The 18,780-nt window shown below is 33.9% G+C and overlaps 2 protein-coding genes across 2 annotated transcripts; both read right to left on the reverse strand.

Moving 5' to 3' along the window:
• Positions 1–9,129: 9,129 nt before the first annotated feature.
• On the reverse strand, positions 9,130–12,947 carry LOC138318319 (uncharacterized). Its single transcript, XM_069260578.1, has 4 exons — positions 12,384–12,947; positions 11,991–12,137; positions 11,218–11,327; positions 9,130–10,462 (listed from the first exon to the last, which is right to left on the reverse strand). Exons 1-4 carry the CDS (start codon positions 12,595–12,597, stop codon positions 10,151–10,153), a joined length of 783 nt encoding a protein of 260 aa, XP_069116679.1. The 5' UTR covers positions 12,598–12,947; the 3' UTR covers positions 9,130–10,150.
• A 538-nt stretch (positions 12,948–13,485) lies between these two features.
• LOC138318321 (uncharacterized) lies at positions 13,486–17,906 on the reverse strand. Its single transcript, XM_069260579.1, has 4 exons — positions 17,641–17,906; positions 15,831–15,986; positions 15,088–15,200; positions 13,486–14,775 (listed from the first exon to the last, which is right to left on the reverse strand). The coding sequence occupies exons 1-4, from the start codon at positions 17,813–17,815 to the stop codon at positions 14,611–14,613; spliced, it is 609 nt and encodes a 202-aa protein (XP_069116680.1). The 5' UTR covers positions 17,816–17,906; the 3' UTR covers positions 13,486–14,610.
• Positions 17,907–18,780: the final 874 nt, after the last annotated feature.

An 18,780-nucleotide genomic window follows, 5' to 3' on the forward strand; every position in this document is an offset into this window, starting at 1 on the left:
AAACAATTAATATAAAATCATTCGTTTTGCCTTTCTGGTGCGTATGCGCAATCAGTATTTCCTTCCAATATAGAATATAGGACTCGGAATTATTTTCGGGATGCTCAATTATATTATATTTTCATATTTTATAACTTGAAGTAAAATATAGAAGATCAAACTTTCCAATGGGTGGTAACTGGCTGTACTAATTAATCTCACCTTATGTGGACCTAGAAGAATATAATACTAAATCAGATTATCTCTGTCATTTGATAGTGAAAAAAAATACACATGTGTCGGCGGTTGGAGCAGTCATTTAAATTAATATTAATAATATACGATTTTATTTGAATTTTTTTTATAAAACATTCGTTGATGATGACGGAGATTGAGAAATATAATTGTATTTATATCTGACAAAATATGCACTATTGATATTTAATTTGCGTGATAAAACTGTTATATATAAGGAATAGAAAATAACGTGTAAATCTTATGTAACCCGGCTTCGCCGGGGGTTACATAATTTACACATGCTCTATTTATCATTATTATACCCTCATAACCTCAACAAAAATAAACATCTATTTCTTAAGTAATGACATAATGGTTGTTACAGACATCAGTTCGGATGTGGATGGTTTCTGTACTGCGTCCTTCTATATCCATATATTTTATATGGTTTGCTGTTATATGGCCATTGTGCTGTGTGCAAAATCAAATGGGTTGTGAAATGCTACATCTTTGTATACGCACTTGCAGGTATGTTTTTTTTTTATTTCATTCTAATTTTGTTTTTGAGTATATATACTGTTAACCAACTCTCGCGGATACTAAATTTCGCGATTTCAATTTCAAAAACAAGTTCACAAAGATAAACATTGGAGGGTTTAAACATTTTCAGGAAATTCCTCACAGAAACAATTACGTAAATGCTTTATCTTTAATATGCAATGAAAACATTAGATTAAGAAGCATTATCAAAGACCACACCATGTAGCATTCTCCTGTTTTTTCAACAAACAGCTTTTTTTGTCTCTCTATGATAATTTATTTGACCTCATCTTTTCCGGTTAAATCATGAGAACATTCACATGTTGCTAGTTAACGTTTTTATTCAGATATAATTCAATTTTGCTTATATGAAACATTTCCATTAGCTTAAAAATTTACTTTATCAGCCCATAAAGAAAATGGCGTCGTCGTTTGTAACATCACTTCTGATTGGCTGAGGCAATGGCGTAATTATTTTAGAAAAAAAGAGTCCCAGAATGAATTTCGAATTCTACATAGATTATCATCAATAAATTTAATTGTAATGATTTCGCGGTTTATTTAGAGTACACTTAGGTTTTTGTGTTATATCTCCATAACATAAAAATCCCTTAATCCTTAAATAACATAACCAGGATAAACATCATTCGTTTTTACAGGTATTCTCAGCTTAACTGGTTGCTCTATTATGGCGTCATTAGCATCATCCTCTGGGTACTCATACGGCATTGCATACTACATTTTTCTTGGAAGTGGTATTTTCATTACTTTACAGGTAAACAAATCCTTACTAGATCTACATCAAATTTTAAATCTATTGTATAATGTGTTTTTGTTTGCTTAATTTTCCTTCGCTAAAGAGTCAACAGTAACACCCAAGGTTAGGCCCGTTGACCAAAGACTTACAGTCAGATATTACTTAAAATCAATAATGTGTTCTCTCTTTATTACTTTAGTTTTTTAGAAGCTTGAGCAATGTGATCAAAGAGCTACAGGCAGCTTTAGATATGCTTTGTAATTGTTTACAGATATGTATATTGTTTAGTAGGACTGGGGCAATGTAACCAAAGGTACTGATATATATATATATAATTGAGTTGTCCCGTGTGCCAACAAATTGTTTTGTATATTTTATACGTACCTTTATTTGACTTTGGTAACTGGTTGTTCTGTAGTTTTGTAGATATGATGCATTATGTTAGTTTTATGAAATGGTTTTATATCATCCTATTCGTTTGTTATTTTATCTCAACAATGACTAATATAATAAACAATCTGATTTATACTCTATTCTACTCTTCAAGGCTATCTTGGCTACTTACTGTATGTGTCTACACCGTAACCGTAGCGTTGTATCCGAGTTACCACAAACAGATCACACTGCTGCTGCAACTAATGATACAGATGTTGCGGATCCTAGTTATGTCACTTCACCTGAGAGGACCATTGCTGCAACTACTGTGGTCCGTAGTGTGGTTAATCGTGTAATGTTGCTGCAGCTGAGAGGGGAAAAGTTACCACTGTTGCAACTACTGAGGCAAGCGGCCGATTAAATAGTGATAATGTTCCTGCGGTTGAGAGGAAGAAATGCACCACTGTTGCAAACTACTGCGGCAAGCGGTGGTTTAAATCGTTGTTACATTGCTGCCGCTGAGAGTAGAGAACTCACCACTGTCACCACGACTGGAACTAGTACCAATAACGACAGATGGCGGTTGTTACTGGTGAGGCTGGCGAAAGTAACAATGTCAAACGGAGTCATGATTTTACAGAGAACGAAGGTCACGGGTGTCTTTGAACTGTGAAGCTAAGAACAATAATTAATGTTGTTATTCCTCACATAAACCTAATGATAGCATGACATTATAAAATGGCTGTGATCCTAATGTATCTACAAGTTTAACATTAAAGAATATATTTGTGTTATAAGTTTCTTTATTATTATTATTATACTTCGCATAATCCGTTGACGAGTATCGAGATAATATAAACTGGAATTTCATAAACAGAATTGAGGATTTAATTGCTCGATAGACGATGCAAATAGCTGCAATATTGTAGCTCAAAAGACAGATAATTGCTTCGTCTTTAGAGCTACAATGAGCACCTATTACCGCTAAAGGAGTAAATTAATGATTAGGCAAACCATTTAATAAAGTGTATATATAGCCATTTTATTGTACTTTTTTTTTAATTTCTTACCTACTACATGTAGTCACAAAACATACATTACATGTAACCGTATAAAATTTATAATTCGTAGTCAGTCATTATATTTTTCACATATGAATATGAAGGTAATTTCTATTTTCTAACTAAGGAAAATTATGATTCTCTGGGGCAGTGTTCCACATAGACACCATTTTGTACCCGGTCGAATGTATGGTGTAATAGGCCGGGTACGTGTATTCGTTATACATGTAACATGTAACAAGTTTAGTCTTTTGTCAACCTGCCAATCTCAGGCCGATGTTCCTCCATAAGTTGAGACGTTATTCAAATCCACCAAGACTAACTTAATATTCTATCGAAAATCATATATTTTCGTTTGTAAAGTATGAGGTGAAATCATTATTATTCGTTCATCATAGCATGTTCTCATGTGTGTATTTAGGTTAGTTAACATAAATGAAATGAACTGGCATCTTGGATAGGTGTTGCATGTATGTTAACAAACCGCTCGTCATAATATGTGTTCTTTTTATATTTGAGTTAGTGAATTATTGTTTCAGGATGTCTAATTTACATTTAGTCATAAAAAGCCTTTATGCATTGCGGCCCCTTAAAATTTATCAGAAATCGCCATCTAAAAAAGAAATTGAGATCGCCCCGCTTCTTTTCTATTAAACCAAATCAGATCTGTCCTTTCTTTTCCGATATAGCAAAGCTCCGCCCACTTTTAATTTTACCAGGTGGTCGCACTGATGATCCTGTGATGTGGTGTAAAAAGTGCAGCATTTTCTGCATTTTCTGCCAGAATTACCTATTCGATTATTTATCAATGGATTTATGGTCTTTCCAAGACATCTGTCCCTGAATTATCTTATATAGGCATAGTTTTGTCCCTAACGTGGCGCTACCAAGATTGGTACATTTCTGAAGATAAATGTTAGAATTTTCTAACGTGTGCTTGAATCCAGATTTGTATCTCAACATTCGACAAAAAGATGCATTTAGTTTAATGTCATGACTTGTTTACTTGTCAGTAGTGCATTTATTTATAAATAGAGAACTTTTTAAGCATCCCCAGTACAGCAAAGTGTTTCAGCAGGTTCAAGAACCCAAAATGGTACACCTCCTATTTGATATAACTGATAAATATGTAGACATGATAAAAATGTTTGAATTCAATCGAGGAAATTCATTTTTTTATTTGAAAACACATATCTGTCAGCATTTGTGTTTTAGGGTTTTCGCACGTTGCCGTTTGCCGATTTTTTTTTCCACAAATATTTTCATGTTTTTAAAAAGAGATAACTAGCAACAGAAAAGAACATGACACATGTCACAGTTACTATTAAGCACCTTATTCTTTGTTCGAGAAGATTATTGTCAGTTTAGATTATATGCTTATTCTGCTTTATGTATATTAAAAGTGTTCCATTTTGGGTAGCGTATATTAACTTCGACTAAACTTCCGAAATTTTTCTAAAAGTTCACTTTACAATCGATTGGCATAGATCGCAAAAAATGAGGCTAACGAAATTGACACTTTGCATAATGTTTTCTTAACAAAGGTAAGAAAAATACAAAACTACCGGCTACTTCAAATATACCAAATCTGAAAATAAGATATGACACTCTGCTTCACTGAAAACATATTCAGAACAGCAGTATTTTTATCAAGCTATATAACATTATCTTAAGTTTAAGGACTTGAACTAGGTTATCGTTCCTTGATACAGGAAACAACATGACCCAAGGGAGCACCATGGTGTTTACAACAAGATAAAACGTAAAACAATCTTTAGTCCTAGTTCCCTTTCTGTGACACAGTATTGTCGTTTATATGTAAGGAAAACAGGAATATACTTGTATTTAAAAAAATGTTTAAGATTAAAGCAACAGACACAACATTTTTACCAAAACTTATGATACATTCCATGATTGTTATATTGGTAAAAAATTCCAAATCCTGGGGTGCACTCATGATAGTTGGTCATGACAGTTAAGTTCTTCATCGACCTGTTTCCTGTGAATCCCCTTTCAAATCAAAACCTGCCAAATAAAGCGTGTTGTCTGATTTCTCGGAACGTATACCGCTCCCTCAATGAGGACGGAAGGGTTAAAACAGAAATATTGACAAGTAAAAATGCATACCCTACCGGTACACCCAGATAGTCGGTCATGTCAGGTAAATTGCAATTGTTTATCGATCTGTTTCTTGTGAAATAATCCCCATTTTAAATCAATACTTGCCCAAAATAGCATGTTGTCTGATTTCTCGGAACGTATACCGCTCCCTCAAACGATCATGGATGACGGAAGTGTTGTTATCTATTTCTTTGTTGTGTATGTTATTTCTTTTGTTTATCCAAGCTGCTGGCATCTTTATCGGTGACTGGGGGTCTCAAAGTACCAATTCATTTCATCTTTCAAACGGAACGAATGACTACGATTACGTTTTGGATTGTAAGTACCAGGTATATCACTTTTTAAAAATCTCATTTCATCGTGTATGTTTTCAAACACGTACGTGTAACCATGATGATCATGGTATTATTAAATATTTAATGCTAAGTTTAAGTAATGAATTTAATTTGTTATTTGATATAAATTCCAATGATATCAATGTACTTTAATGTGGTATATAATATTACTAGATGAATCTAAAAGTTTTATTATATAATTTGAGTCAAAACAAACTCAAAAAGGACTTTCATGTAATGATATCGTTACTCAACCATAATATATCGTACCAGTCATCAAAACTTTACACATCAAAAATATCTGGTTGAGTAACAATATTATTACATAAACCATTTTTTTCAAATGCGATGGAAATGTTTAGCAAATAAGCATAAGGGGATTTAATGCATCTCTGAGAATAGGAAGAATATACTATTTCTGAAGATGTTTCTTAGACATTTCTTTTGAGTGCCTTTACTTGTGTTTCAGACACCAGATCAGATGAGGAGACTTTCTATATCGTGTCTTTCGCGATCCATTTTTTGCTATTCGTGACCGTTATATGCCAGAGTTTCTGCAACAAATTCGAATGCTGTGAAGTATGTTGTTCAGGATTTTTGATCCTGCTTATACGCGATTGCAGGTATGTTTACTGAACTATTCAAATAATGTCAATAGCACGAGTAATGAGTCGAAATAACACATATTTACAGGAAATTAACCTTAAAACAAATGTATTATTTCTTCCAAAACCAGCTTTACTATACGCCGTGTTTGAATTTTTGAATTTGATCTATCTAAAAGTAAAAGACATGGGATGATTTAAGCACAATAACATACATTTTTCTTTGAGCATTTGAATCTTGCATACTAACAGTTCTTTCATGACTAAAATATGTTGATGGTGAATGCATAAAGAATGGAAGAGGAATGTGAAAGAAAACTGACCAAAACAGTATTCTTTCATTTAAAAAAAATGTTGCATTTAAAGTTTTTTTTTAAATTCTTATTTAATCCGTGAAAAAGCTCTGGAATTGTAATAGAACTGACCATCTAATTTACGATAAACTAGTTACCGCTTACTCATACCAATCCCAATTACATTCATAGTTGCAATCAAGTACATTGTATTCCTACATTAAAGGTGGATACCTAAACCGAAACGGTTTTTATTTAAATATGAACATAAAACGTTTTTGTGTGCTAATGTACAGTGTAGATTCACAAATAATTACCGTTAATACTATACGTTCATAACGTTTTGAATTATATAAGGAAAAGAAAAGCAAATAAAATGTTCCCATAACGCGGATGTCTTACGTTTCTCGGCGTCGTCCAAAATTTTACAGAGCAATCGTATATCACAGCGCAAAGCGAAAAAGTAGCGAATTTTGTTTCGGAAACATAAGAGACCTTCGAGTATCAAATTCGGAATTTTTTTTATGTCAGTATCATTTTGTTTCTGATAGATATCACCGTACTAACGTTATTTGATTTTGTACAGGTATACTCAGCATAACTGGTTGTTCTATTACGGCGTCTTTAGCATCACCGGAATACTTCTATGGCATATCAATATTACCTATTTCTTGGAAGTGGCATTTTCATAACTGCACAGGTAACAAAAGCTTCTTATATTTAATTTAAAATCAGCTAAGGTCTTTATGATGTGCTTTGTATTTTTAGGTTCCATTCATGTACATCATACTGAATCGTGTTTTTCTTTCCGATTTATTACACAGTCGAAAACATCATTATAAACAATCTGATTAACGTTTTATTATTCAAGGCTACCTTGGCTACTTTCTGTTGTGTTTGCCGTATTTGTCGGCACTGTAAACACTAGCAATGGAGACGAGTCACCACAACAGAACACTGCTGCCACAAATGAAACACATGTCAGGGATCTTAGTTCTGATGCTCCGCCTGAGACGAGTGAACTGACCGATGCTACAAATACTGAAGTCCGTTGCCGTAGTAAATCGTGGTAATGTTGCTGTGGTTGAGAGGAAACATGTTACCACTGTTGAAACTACTGGCGGCAAGCGGTGGGTTAAATCGTGGGTACATTGCTGCGACTGAGAGTAGAGAACTCACCACTGTCACCACGACTGGAACTAGCGGCCGCTTAAATCGTGGCTACGGGTACCAGGAACGCACAAATGACGGTTGTTACTGGTGGCACTGGCGAAGTAAACAATGTCAAACGGAGTCATGATTTTACAGAGAACGAAGGTCACAGGTGTCAATTGAACTGGGAAATTAAGAAAAATTGTTTTTGTTCCAAATATGAACTTTTTTTTCAATTGAAACAATTTTTTATTTGCTTTTTAACCCCCATCATTTTCTCACTCAATTTCTCACTTGGAAGAGGAACTAGTGCCATTCGGTCAATGTAGCGTTTTAATTGCCCAAGATTTCAAGTTGCCTTTTTCCTTCTTTATATATATAAATGTATTCTAAAATATTTAACACTATTCGGTATTAGGTTCACAGTAATATTTAACGCCTTAAAATAGTTCATGTTTACATTGTATCTACTAGTGTGATGTAGCTCGACAATATTTATGTAATAAAAGTACTAGTAAAAATATCAGCTAGTTTAGCTGCATTTATAATTAATGAAATGATATTATAATAGTCTCCATTTAAGATTGAACACTTTCATTTTACCTATATATATGGATGAAACTGAATGATAACATGACGTTATAAAATGGCTTTGATCCTTATGTATCTACAGGTATCACATTAAAGTATAAACTAATGTATCTACAGGTATCGCATTAAAGAGTATATTTGCATTATAAGTTCCTATGTTGTTTTACTTAACACAGTCTTGTTGATGAGTATCAAGATACAAATTGGTGTTACGAAAACTTCCATCCTACAAATACGGATCGTGCAGGTGCAAGTTGAATTCTCTATCAGTCTGCAAATGCCAGGTCCAAAACAAGTTAAAACAGAGTTAAACTTATTAAGGATAGCTTAAATCTCATCGGAAATCAGAAATACAATATCGGTTTTCAATCTCCACCGATATTCATTTGAACACGTCAACACATACTCCCTTTCAACTGATGCAGGTCTTAAAATGGGTAGTACGAACACTACGTTTAGTTATTATTGTATTGCTCTAGCATCATTACCTGTGTAATTTACAACAATTGATGATGGTAATTGTTTATTTATCTAAATGGTTTGAAACAATGAAAGTATGGTAAAAGCGTCTTCGCGACAACATTTGTATAAAGAAGACCAAGAAATTGGAAAATAAACAACTTCTTAACAAGTTATTCTTAATGGGCCATCCTGATACCGCAGATAATTAAAGAGGTGGAAAAACCCAGTCCCTATGATAATCCAGCACTATACCTCATTTAGTTGACTTTAGTGGCCCAAATGTGAGCACGAGATAGGAGTAAGATTGCATGGATATCGGGATGCCCGGAGAAAGTGAACATGGTCTGACAAGTGAGCTTCTCACCTTGTTTAACCGTGCCGGGAATAGAACCCTAACATACGACATCCACAGGGATTCAGAATTAATTACAGTCTGTATCAATATGGACCCAACAGAGTACCAATAGAACATTTTAGACGTTTTAGGGTTCTAGATAAAAAATAGGTAAATATCATATACCATACAGCAGAAGGGTGGAAAGCTCCCAGAGACAAAAATACCCGACCTAGCTTTAGCGGCTAACAAAAATCATATTTCTATTTAGTCGTCACAAAATTGGTTACTGCCGTTGGAAATAGCGATATTGTTCCTTTCAAAACCATCCTACACAACTATAAAACGTAGTGTCAATAAGACCATAGCAGCCCCGTGTCAACAAAATTGACACGAAAATGTCCTCAATCGGAACTTGGAAATTCATTTTGCTACTTTCTCATGCATTATGCATGAGCGACCTTTTCACTGCAATCTCTTTGGCTGACTGGGAATGTAAGTTGTTATGCTCCTGACGAGACACATCGTGGCTTATGTTTGGCGTATCTCACACACCAGAGACACCCGATAAATGCATAAATAATGTATGAGAAGTTGTTACCATGGATTTCCAAACGTCGATGGAGGACATTTTAGTGTTATTTTTGTTGAAACGGCGCTGCTATCGTCTTAGTGACGTCACTTTATATACTTGTGTAGAATGATTTTGAAAAGAAAATGTTCTATAGGCACCCTGGTGGGTCCATATTGATATAAACTGTAACTAATTATCTGATGCCTGTAGCTAGATAATGTACCACCCGACGACTCATACATTCGAAAATGTTTTCAGATTTAACAGCTTGTATAATACATGTACAATATAATACAAAACGACACAATACAATCACACATTATAAGATCACAATACATTTACAATTTCATATAATTTATTTTTAAAATCTGTGATGTCCAGTCGTATCCGGCATGGGAGACACATTATATTACACTTTACTTAGTGGTAATATGTATAATATGATACATTTGCAATTGGCCAATAAAGGTCATGTATAGAATTGCTGCTCAGTGAAATTTAAACGTATAGTATTGATGATGTAGCAGTATGAATAAAGTTTACCCGATGGTGCCAAATTGATTTATTTTATTCTTTTAAAAGAACTGAATTTTATCGGCTTCAATACTTTAACACTGTTTTGTATGCATATCCGTGGTTATTTGTAATTGTCCCAGAAACATTTATACACGTGTATCGTAACATGCTATTCATGGTTATTATACGGAAAATGTCCTAAATATATGCACCTTTATTTAAATATTTGAATCCTGGATAATCATCGTCACTTCGATATTGCTCATTACAACAACGTTTTCTTGAGCGGACAAGAGGTTGTCGGAGGCGATAACAACAACATCCCTTTCATATTTCGTGGCGATAATACCATGACTTGAGCGATTCCTTGCAGTGGTAGCAGTGTTGTTACCAGTCTTCCTGTCGGTACTGGCATGGGTGGTGCATGCAGGCCTTGAATCCTTTACAACAAAACTGGATCCTGTAGTTCTACTACTTTGACATCTCGTTTTACACGTCTTAAATATACAGCAGAAAATCGCCAACACTACCTTTAACCGTAAAAACAATTCCATCAGTGTGTTAATGAGGTAAGTTTAAAAAAATGAAATTAAAAATTCAAAAATATGATATAGGCTAGCAAATACAATGTAGTATCCCTACATTTACGAAGATTACGATTGATTTCCAATCAACACGAATAAGTTAAGCATACTTTGATATATACTACCACATATCGAAACAGATTCACGCTCACGTGATAAATGCCTGTTTTTTGTTTACTAATTTGATACTTGTATTCAATAAATATTTTAATTGTGACTCTTGCATACGAAACTGTGAAATATTCTGACACACAGGAATTTGAGAGATGTAAATATTTTTGACTCAAAATTTGAGAGATGTAAATATTTTTGACTCAAAATTCGTGATACAAAAGTCAGTCTCTCCCGTAATGACAATATAGCTATTGATTTACAATGTGAGTGTTTTGCAAATATGCATATGTGTAGCCTTTGTACTGTATAGGCTTTAGATTACCAATCTGTTTAAACTGAAGGATTAACTGATCACGAATTTTACACATTGTATATAAAAAAATGAATCAGTAGCCTCGTGAAGGATTAACTGATCAATGATAACGAATTTTACACATTGTATATAAAAAAAATGAATCAGTTCGGTAAAAAACACATTCAAATCTACAAATATTAAATTTGTAATCACAAAGCTAATTTTGTCGCAGATAAAACTCAGTTTGTAATTACAGAATTCCACAGATGGCGCCCCGTAGAGAGATATTTACCTGGCACAAGTCGATCATTCCACTCGAAAGACATAAGAAGTATGAGATGTCCTGGCAGGTTCCCGGTAGATTCAAGAATATAAAGACAACACCGGTCATGCTGCATGCTCCTGTTTTGCACAATGAAAGATCAACATTAAATGTGACTGATATATAAAAAGGTATTCTGTGTTCGTATATCACAGAGTTATGTAATGTACAAAGAGTATGTATTGATTGTCACGTCTTGGTTTTATGAGTGTAAGTCATATGTTTCACAGACAGCGTCACAATCGATTTCTAGTTAAAGGAAGATAAATCTGTAATATTCAAAGAAGGGATGTTAATGTATCAGTCTTGGATATCATTATTAATAATAAAATTAGAACATACACCTGTACATTCTGTTGTTATTTTAGTATTTAAGTCCTGTCGATAACGGGGATTTTGTTTTAAAGCGACTGGAATCGTTTTCAGAATGTTGTGTTTTACCAAAATAGCCTGCTTTGTTGTGGTTACACAATACTGTAACACGTTCTAGATGTCAACGTTGTCTAAAATGGGCTAGGTGTTGTCCATGTGCTCCATACTTAACGATAAAATGACAGAGGTATTGACATGAAACTATGACGAGACTAAATAAATGCTCCTACAGAATGTATATTAAAGATTTCTTTAGATTTCTAATAAAAAAACACATATTTAACTTCCACACTTCCAAATGATTAAAACACAATGGAAAATGTATATATACAGAAGAACTAACCAACTTAGAATCAAACTTGTAAACATACCTGCGGATGCAGAGACCAAAATGAAGTATGCGGACCAGCACCTTGGGTGTTTTTCCTTACAGCAAAACGGACATATAAAGGCTAAAAGCACAATGGCGTGGATGCCGATAGACAAAATCTCCAGAGCATAACCAAGAGGACTTACATCTGAAACAAAGCATTGTCATTTGACGACAACAACAGCAACACAAATATACAACAACTACTTTTTCAAATACCATCACCACCACCGTAACTATGACTAATACATTTTTAACGTATATTGCATCATTACAAAGTTGCAGTGTTAACAAACCCAAAAATTTGGCTATGACGACGAAATTGGTTAGGCACATGTAGTGCTAAAAAGTTCATCCGGATTCTACGATGGCCGCATAATTTTCTTGCACCTACCTTTGTCATAGCAGTCATCGGTCGCATTCGGTGTTGAACATGTTGTATTCTGTGTTGGGTACATGTATGATGTGTATGATAATGATTCTTGATACACGCGCAAGCATTCTTTGGGAGATAACCATTTGTAAATGATGACTCCAGCAACTTGGATACTAAATGAAATAAGATACACAGTCAAGAAATAGACAACCATTACCGTCGAACACCCCATAGTTAATAAAGGAAGTGGTTTATCTTCCAAGAAATCAGATAACAACCTACTGATATTCGGCCCCGAACGAATTGGAAAGAAAAATCAATAAAATTAAATACATATGTATTTATGCATTATAGTATATTATTAGGTAACTGGTGTAATGTAGAATGAAGCATTCGTGATAAAGAAAATGGCGAGTCTTGATTCGGGAAAAAAGACAAAATATTTACTGATTTCGAGTATTGTTTCAAAGGATAGAATGGAGTTAAAAAGTGGTTATTTCTGATTGAAGATTTTTTGAGTTATTTCCCTCTACTTAAATATTTAAACCGAGTTGTCGACACCAATAATAAACATATTGGATATTTATTATTTAGAACATAATATATAAATCACCTCTGATCCGAGAGCGTTCTAGTGTTGTCGGATGTAACCGTATTATGCTATGAATACACAATGTCTTCTGTGTATTATGCCTAAGGCACTCGCCGATTTTAGCAATAATTTTAGTATCCTGCTGAAGATAAAAATAGGTTATGATAGAAAGGGTTGTTCAAATGACGCTCTTGGACGGCCTAAGTCGGTCGAGTGTGATAAAATTACTCCATTATCATTTCTGGATGGTTTTAGCCACATTTTATCTACATTTCAATGTTCATTATCGTCTATGAAGCAAATAACCCTTACACCATTAGATAATAATCTAATCTTCACAAAAACAGTATGTGGCTATAGGAACTTCGCTCAAATAGGTTTGGGTTTTATTCTTCTCGTTGTAATGCTGTTATTGTTGAAACAATTTACTTCATTACATTTCATTTAATAAAATAGCAAAAACATGCTTTAACTTGTATTGTTAACTGTAATAATTTCAGACTCAAAAAGACAACATAAGACACATCGTCAAGTTTTTATTCACAATCCATCGTGTTTTATTATCCTTATGTGTCTTTCTTACATTAAAATTAATCATTATTTACGATGGTAGATTACTATATACATATACCTGGAAATAAGTCGCAGCTTACAATTTTTGGTAGGGAATCCCAGACTTGTTTTCGAGATCGGCCTCTTTTGAAATCCGTCTTATTTTCAAAGTCAAGTATCCCGTGAGACATGTAAGGTGTACATTCGAAACCTCTCATCGTTGAAGCAGTAACACTCATCGATACCAAAATGCTATTTTCATGTTTAGAATGTTTTTACGATTTATTCGCCATATGGTCAGTATTGTCCGCATTCAAAGTGATGTATAAGTCACTTTAGTAAGATGGTTATGTTTGTCCGGCAGGAAATCATAATATTAAAGCTAAAACGAAAGCAATCACTGCAATTAGGATTCCCTTTCCGCCCCGCTATCGATTCAATCATTATCCGAATGATATGTACATTGTAATAATATTTCATTATAAATAATATCCAGAAAAATGAATATATAAATCTATATCTGCCTGGAAATATGTTATCGATTTGGTGTGCTTGTTCTAAATCAATATTTAGAAATGTGGTACAGTTTGGAGGAACTTCGGAATCCATGGTGAAAACAATCGACCTTCTGCTAATCGTCGTTTGAGACAAGACGGGGTTGGCTAGTAACCACCACACGAACAATAGCTTAACAATATCACAGTTCCAGCTACTTTGGGTATTTGATCACTCAAATAGTGTTATCTTATAAAACAGTGTCGTATTTATAATCAGAATAAAGACAGGCGTTTTGATTTCTTTTGTCAATTGTCAAGGTACATGTATTTCCATCACTGCTGTTCACTGATACGACCTTGTTTTGTTTACATAGACAAACGTTGATAGGCAAACTATCGCATGCAAAATCATATAGGTTTCCTCTGCTACTGCGGTTTCCTCTCATATCTACTCACCTCGTGTGCTACCATCATAACTGATTAATTTAGATATTAAACATTATTTCTTATTATTTATAACTAGATTAACTATAAAAATCAATGACCCATCTGTTGCTTTCTACAAGAATTAAACAATATCGATACAATGTAATGTTCGAAAACTTCATCGCATGAAACGGACAAATATTATGGCTTTCGATTTCATTCCGCCTGATTGGGGTGCGTCGCGATGCTCCTCAACAGTCATTTCCCCTTGTTTTGAGTCGCCGCTGTCCTGTTCCCTATGTTGTGTGGTATCCGACGTGAAACCGAGGAATGCCAAGGAGCACTGTAAAGATATCAAAATTAATAGCTACCACTCGCTAAAGCTTACGTCTTTTGTATTTTTTTCATAACAATGACTTACTCGTGTGGAATAAATTCCGTATCCGACAACCACTTCTTGTGTAAAATCTAAATATTTGACTTTATTTAATAAAAAATATCCCGCTAAAGAATTCATTTGATTGAAATGGATCTTTATCCCCCATATATGTTCAATGAATTATTTCTGAATGTTTTAGATAAATGTTCCATCATTTTTGCTTTCATTGTGAATATTTTGATGAATTATAATTTCTGTCTAAATAAGAAAACCTACCAGAATCATAGCGTATATACCACTTGCAAGGCACATATTGTATGAGCTTCCGAGGTGAGAACCAGAAATGTCAACTTTAGATATTTCTGTGCATCCGACCAAAGACAGGATACCTGTACAGAGTAGAATTAGTACAAGACTTGTTTACATGTGGATTTGAAGGATAGACTTATTCTACCCGGATGTGATTTGTTATCCCGAGGGTAGAATATCCCTATCCTTCATATAAACATATGAAAAAAAGTGTTTTCTCTCATACATAATGTATCTCGATGTTATTATTGCAATTGTACAATAAAATATCGCGATATTTAGAAATTCTACATGCTGAAATATATTCTAAGAAAAACGAAAGTTTTGTGGTATATCAAACGCAAATCCACCTGTTTGCATTCTCTACAGTAAAACTAGACTGGCTTGCTTCTCATAATGACGTTTAAATACTGAGAAAGCCGCCTTTCTTTGACGCCGTGACGTCACAGGGTGGTATTGCATCAGCTATTGGTAGTTATACGCATGTAAAACCTCAGACGACACGAGTGTGTTGTAGGAGATAAACAGTATTAGATCAAAGTCGATATGAAAGAGATTGATTTTTGTATTTGTTAAAAATGTTGCATTATATTTAAACCGGGACAAACAAATTATTTGAATAGCAACAGCGATGAAGCAGATATCATTACATAGACTTATTAATGGATGATTTGAATGAAATAATTATGTGATGCTTCAAGATTACTTACCAGCCACTGTGAACAAAACCCTACTGAGTACAATGAAGGTTTTTGCACGATGCCATTCCAAGTCGAATAGGCAAATGCAGTACATCCTAATCACGCACACGACCAAATGTAGGACAAATGATATGATTTCTAGGACGAAGGCAGAGTTACTCACATCTGAAATGATAACATTATTCTTTTTATTGGAAATACAGATCGTCTTTGGTAAATCCATGTGAAACAACTCTAAGAAGTGTATGTGATTTGTAAATGATTTAACAAACAGTATATATATATATATATATACACAACGTACACTATAATGTGACATGTAGCGGTGTTGTCCCGTTCGCTTTTGCAGACTGCTTCCATGGGATATAAGCAAAAGTCTCATCATTACCTGGAGATGATAACAAATATACTGCAGCTTTCCAAAACACACGCTTTACACATTGAATATGGGGATATCGCCTTAATAACAATAGCTGTACTAGGACGTCAATAAATAGCAATGCACCAACCAGTTTACTTTCGCAGTACACAAATTCTGATATATAAGATTGTTTTTGTTTATTCGAATAAACTTGACCCGCATTCAGGATCACAGTTTTCAAATATATCAGAATCTAACAGCTTCCTTTGAAGAGTACATACAATTGCAGTGTCTTATTAGTATGTCAAACAAAGATAAGCATTTTCAGTCCATAACATAATTTTATAAAGTATTATATTATTTTCCCCACTATTGTATAATTTGATCGTGTTGTATTCTGTCAATAGTCAGATGACCTTTAAATCTCACGGACCTCTTGTTTTAGTATGTCAAATGTTGCAGAGACCTACTTTTTCTGTAAGGAGCGCAAATTTAACTTTAGGTCATGGCTTAGGAATTAAATCCTAAGTGATCACAGGTTTGTTTCGATTTTCTTTGGATTAAATTGTAAGGTCAAGATATAGGTTACATGGATGAACGTTTTTCTAAATGGCACATTTGCTTTAGTAAAATGGTGATTAAATAGAAATAGAACATACTTCTGATGTCTGGTGTAGGGAACTGCGCATAAAACAGTTTTATTTTTGATGTAGGTCAAAGTTCAAAATATAGATCACATTGACAAAATTTTGCCTATATATTGTCTAGTTCAATCTATGACTCAAAAATCAAAAAGATATAAAAAGTCTTCTATGATAAATGTTTTAATGTAAGTAGGTCAAAGGTCAATATCTCGATCAAATTGACTCACTTATGGCACACCAACGTACATTAAAGATCCTTTGACTCAATTATGACGTGGCTAAGTACTCTCGGTAGTTTGGTATTGGGTGAAAAATAAAGGTGGTAAACGTAAAACAGTCAATACAGCTAATACATTTGTCCATATACATATAATTTTACAATGAAATCAACTCTCATAATACATTATAAGTGTCATGAAGCAATAGCTTAAACTTATATTACTGATACAACTCGTTGGGTGGTAGCTTTATACGAGTCGTACAACTATTACATTGTCCAAATGTACATAACATTAGCTCTTTTAACGGATATTCTGTAGAATTCACCGTTTAAATACTCTTGATACACAATTTCGTATAAATTTAGTTATTGGTTGTGACATTCGGAAATGCCACAATCGAATCTGAACGTCACACAAGATTTTTTTTTTTTTTTTTTTTATAAATTTAGGATTTTGAAAAGCAAGTAATAAAAGAGTATTTTACCTTAACACGTTTATAGAAACTCGAATTACCTTTTACTCGAAAATAGTATATTTCAAAAAAATAGTTTAAGAAACACAATTTATTGGGTATTGAGAAATCAGACACTCACTACTGCCCGGTCCGTAACAACCATTGGTCTCCTTAGAACTTTTGTAGTAGAATAGCCCCTGGGCATCGCAATCCTTCCACGAAATCCAGTACGGCGTGAATAAGCCCACAGATTGTAAAATAAGGGTGACAAAGAAAGTCAACAAGTATATGAGGAACAGTTCGCAGGAAGCCATGATTTGAATAGTAACTACTGTATATCTATTGAATAGTAACTATAACTATGTGCTAAGGCCTTTATACGTAAGTGTTATATATATATATATATATCCATATAACAGTATTCCATGAAAGTATAAGAATAGCATGTATTATCAGTGCTGCGACACTACCTTAAAGGCTCACTGTAACAATTATGTCAGCGTACTTTTGTGTTTCTTTACTGGAAATGTGTTTATATGGTGATCTTAAATCTAAGTCCGTGACCGTATTAGACGTCGTACCACGTCACGTTTGTGTAGTAACTCCCGGGGTATATTGCAGTCCCTACATTTCAATGTGGGGAACTCTGATTGGTTCAGAACATCAATATCGACGGGTAAAGATTAAAGGCTCACTACCTTTCCGAAACGACTTTCGATTTTTTAAATGAGAATGTATTACAGAGATATTTTTGTCGCAAAAGTTATTGGTTTAACGTTCATATTATCATAAAATTCTGAAAAATTTAATTAAAATAAATTAAATGCTAATTTCCATATTGTGTTCCTCGCCGTCTTTTTGATTTGATTTAAACATATTTTTATTGTTCAACATAACAATAGGGATAAGGCACAAGTTATCTCAACTTAGAAACGCCTTCTCCCAGAATTACAGTTGTGCATTGTATGCATACAGATCTTCAATAATATACACTATAACCAACTAGAATTTCTAGAGTTAGATATTTGTTTAGAAGGGGAGAGTTGAAAAGCCTGTAAGAAAAACAGAATAACAAAAAAGGGGAAAAGGGGCGGGGGTTGAGTCTGTTGAAGTGAAATATTCTTAAGCGACCTTAGAACCGATTACTATTTTATATAGGTCTGTACGGATTTAAAAAATATCCGTTTTGCTCATCTGATAGGTTTGGAGAACCACAAAGAATAACATTAATTGTGACATTACAATATTGAGAAATGTTGCTAAATAAAATTTCATGTTG

The sequence above is a fragment of the Argopecten irradians genome, chromosome 3, assembly GCF_041381155.1.
Source record: "Argopecten irradians isolate NY chromosome 3, Ai_NY, whole genome shotgun sequence".
In the NCBI taxonomy this organism is placed as follows: domain Eukaryota; kingdom Metazoa; phylum Mollusca; class Bivalvia; order Pectinida; family Pectinidae; genus Argopecten; species Argopecten irradians.

Bases quoted from the DNA above. Each gene is read 5' to 3' on its own strand.
- LOC138318319 (XM_069260578.1), bottom strand. From the start codon at position 12,597: ATGGGGTGTTCGACGGTAATGGTTGTCTATTTCTTGACTGTGTATCTT. The intron at 12,138-12,383 runs GTAGGTGCAAGA...GCTTTGTTTCAG, and splicing joins CGATGACTGCTATGACAAAG to ATGTAAGTCCTCTTGGTTAT. The intron at 10,463-11,217 runs GTAAATATCTCT...TTACGGTTAAAG, and splicing joins GAATGATCGACTTGTGCCAG to GTAGTGTTGGCGATTTTCTG.
- LOC138318321 (XM_069260579.1), bottom strand. From the start codon at position 17,815: ATGGCTTCCTGCGAACTGTTCCTCATATACTTGTTGACTTTCTTTGTC. The intron at 15,201-15,830 runs GTAAGTAATCTT...TACTCTGTACAG, and splicing joins GGTTTTGTTCACAGTGGCTG to GTATCCTGTCTTTGGTCGGA. The intron at 14,776-15,087 runs GTAGGTTTTCTT...ATATCTTTACAG, and splicing joins GTATATACGCTATGATTCTG to TGCTCCTTGGCATTCCTCGG.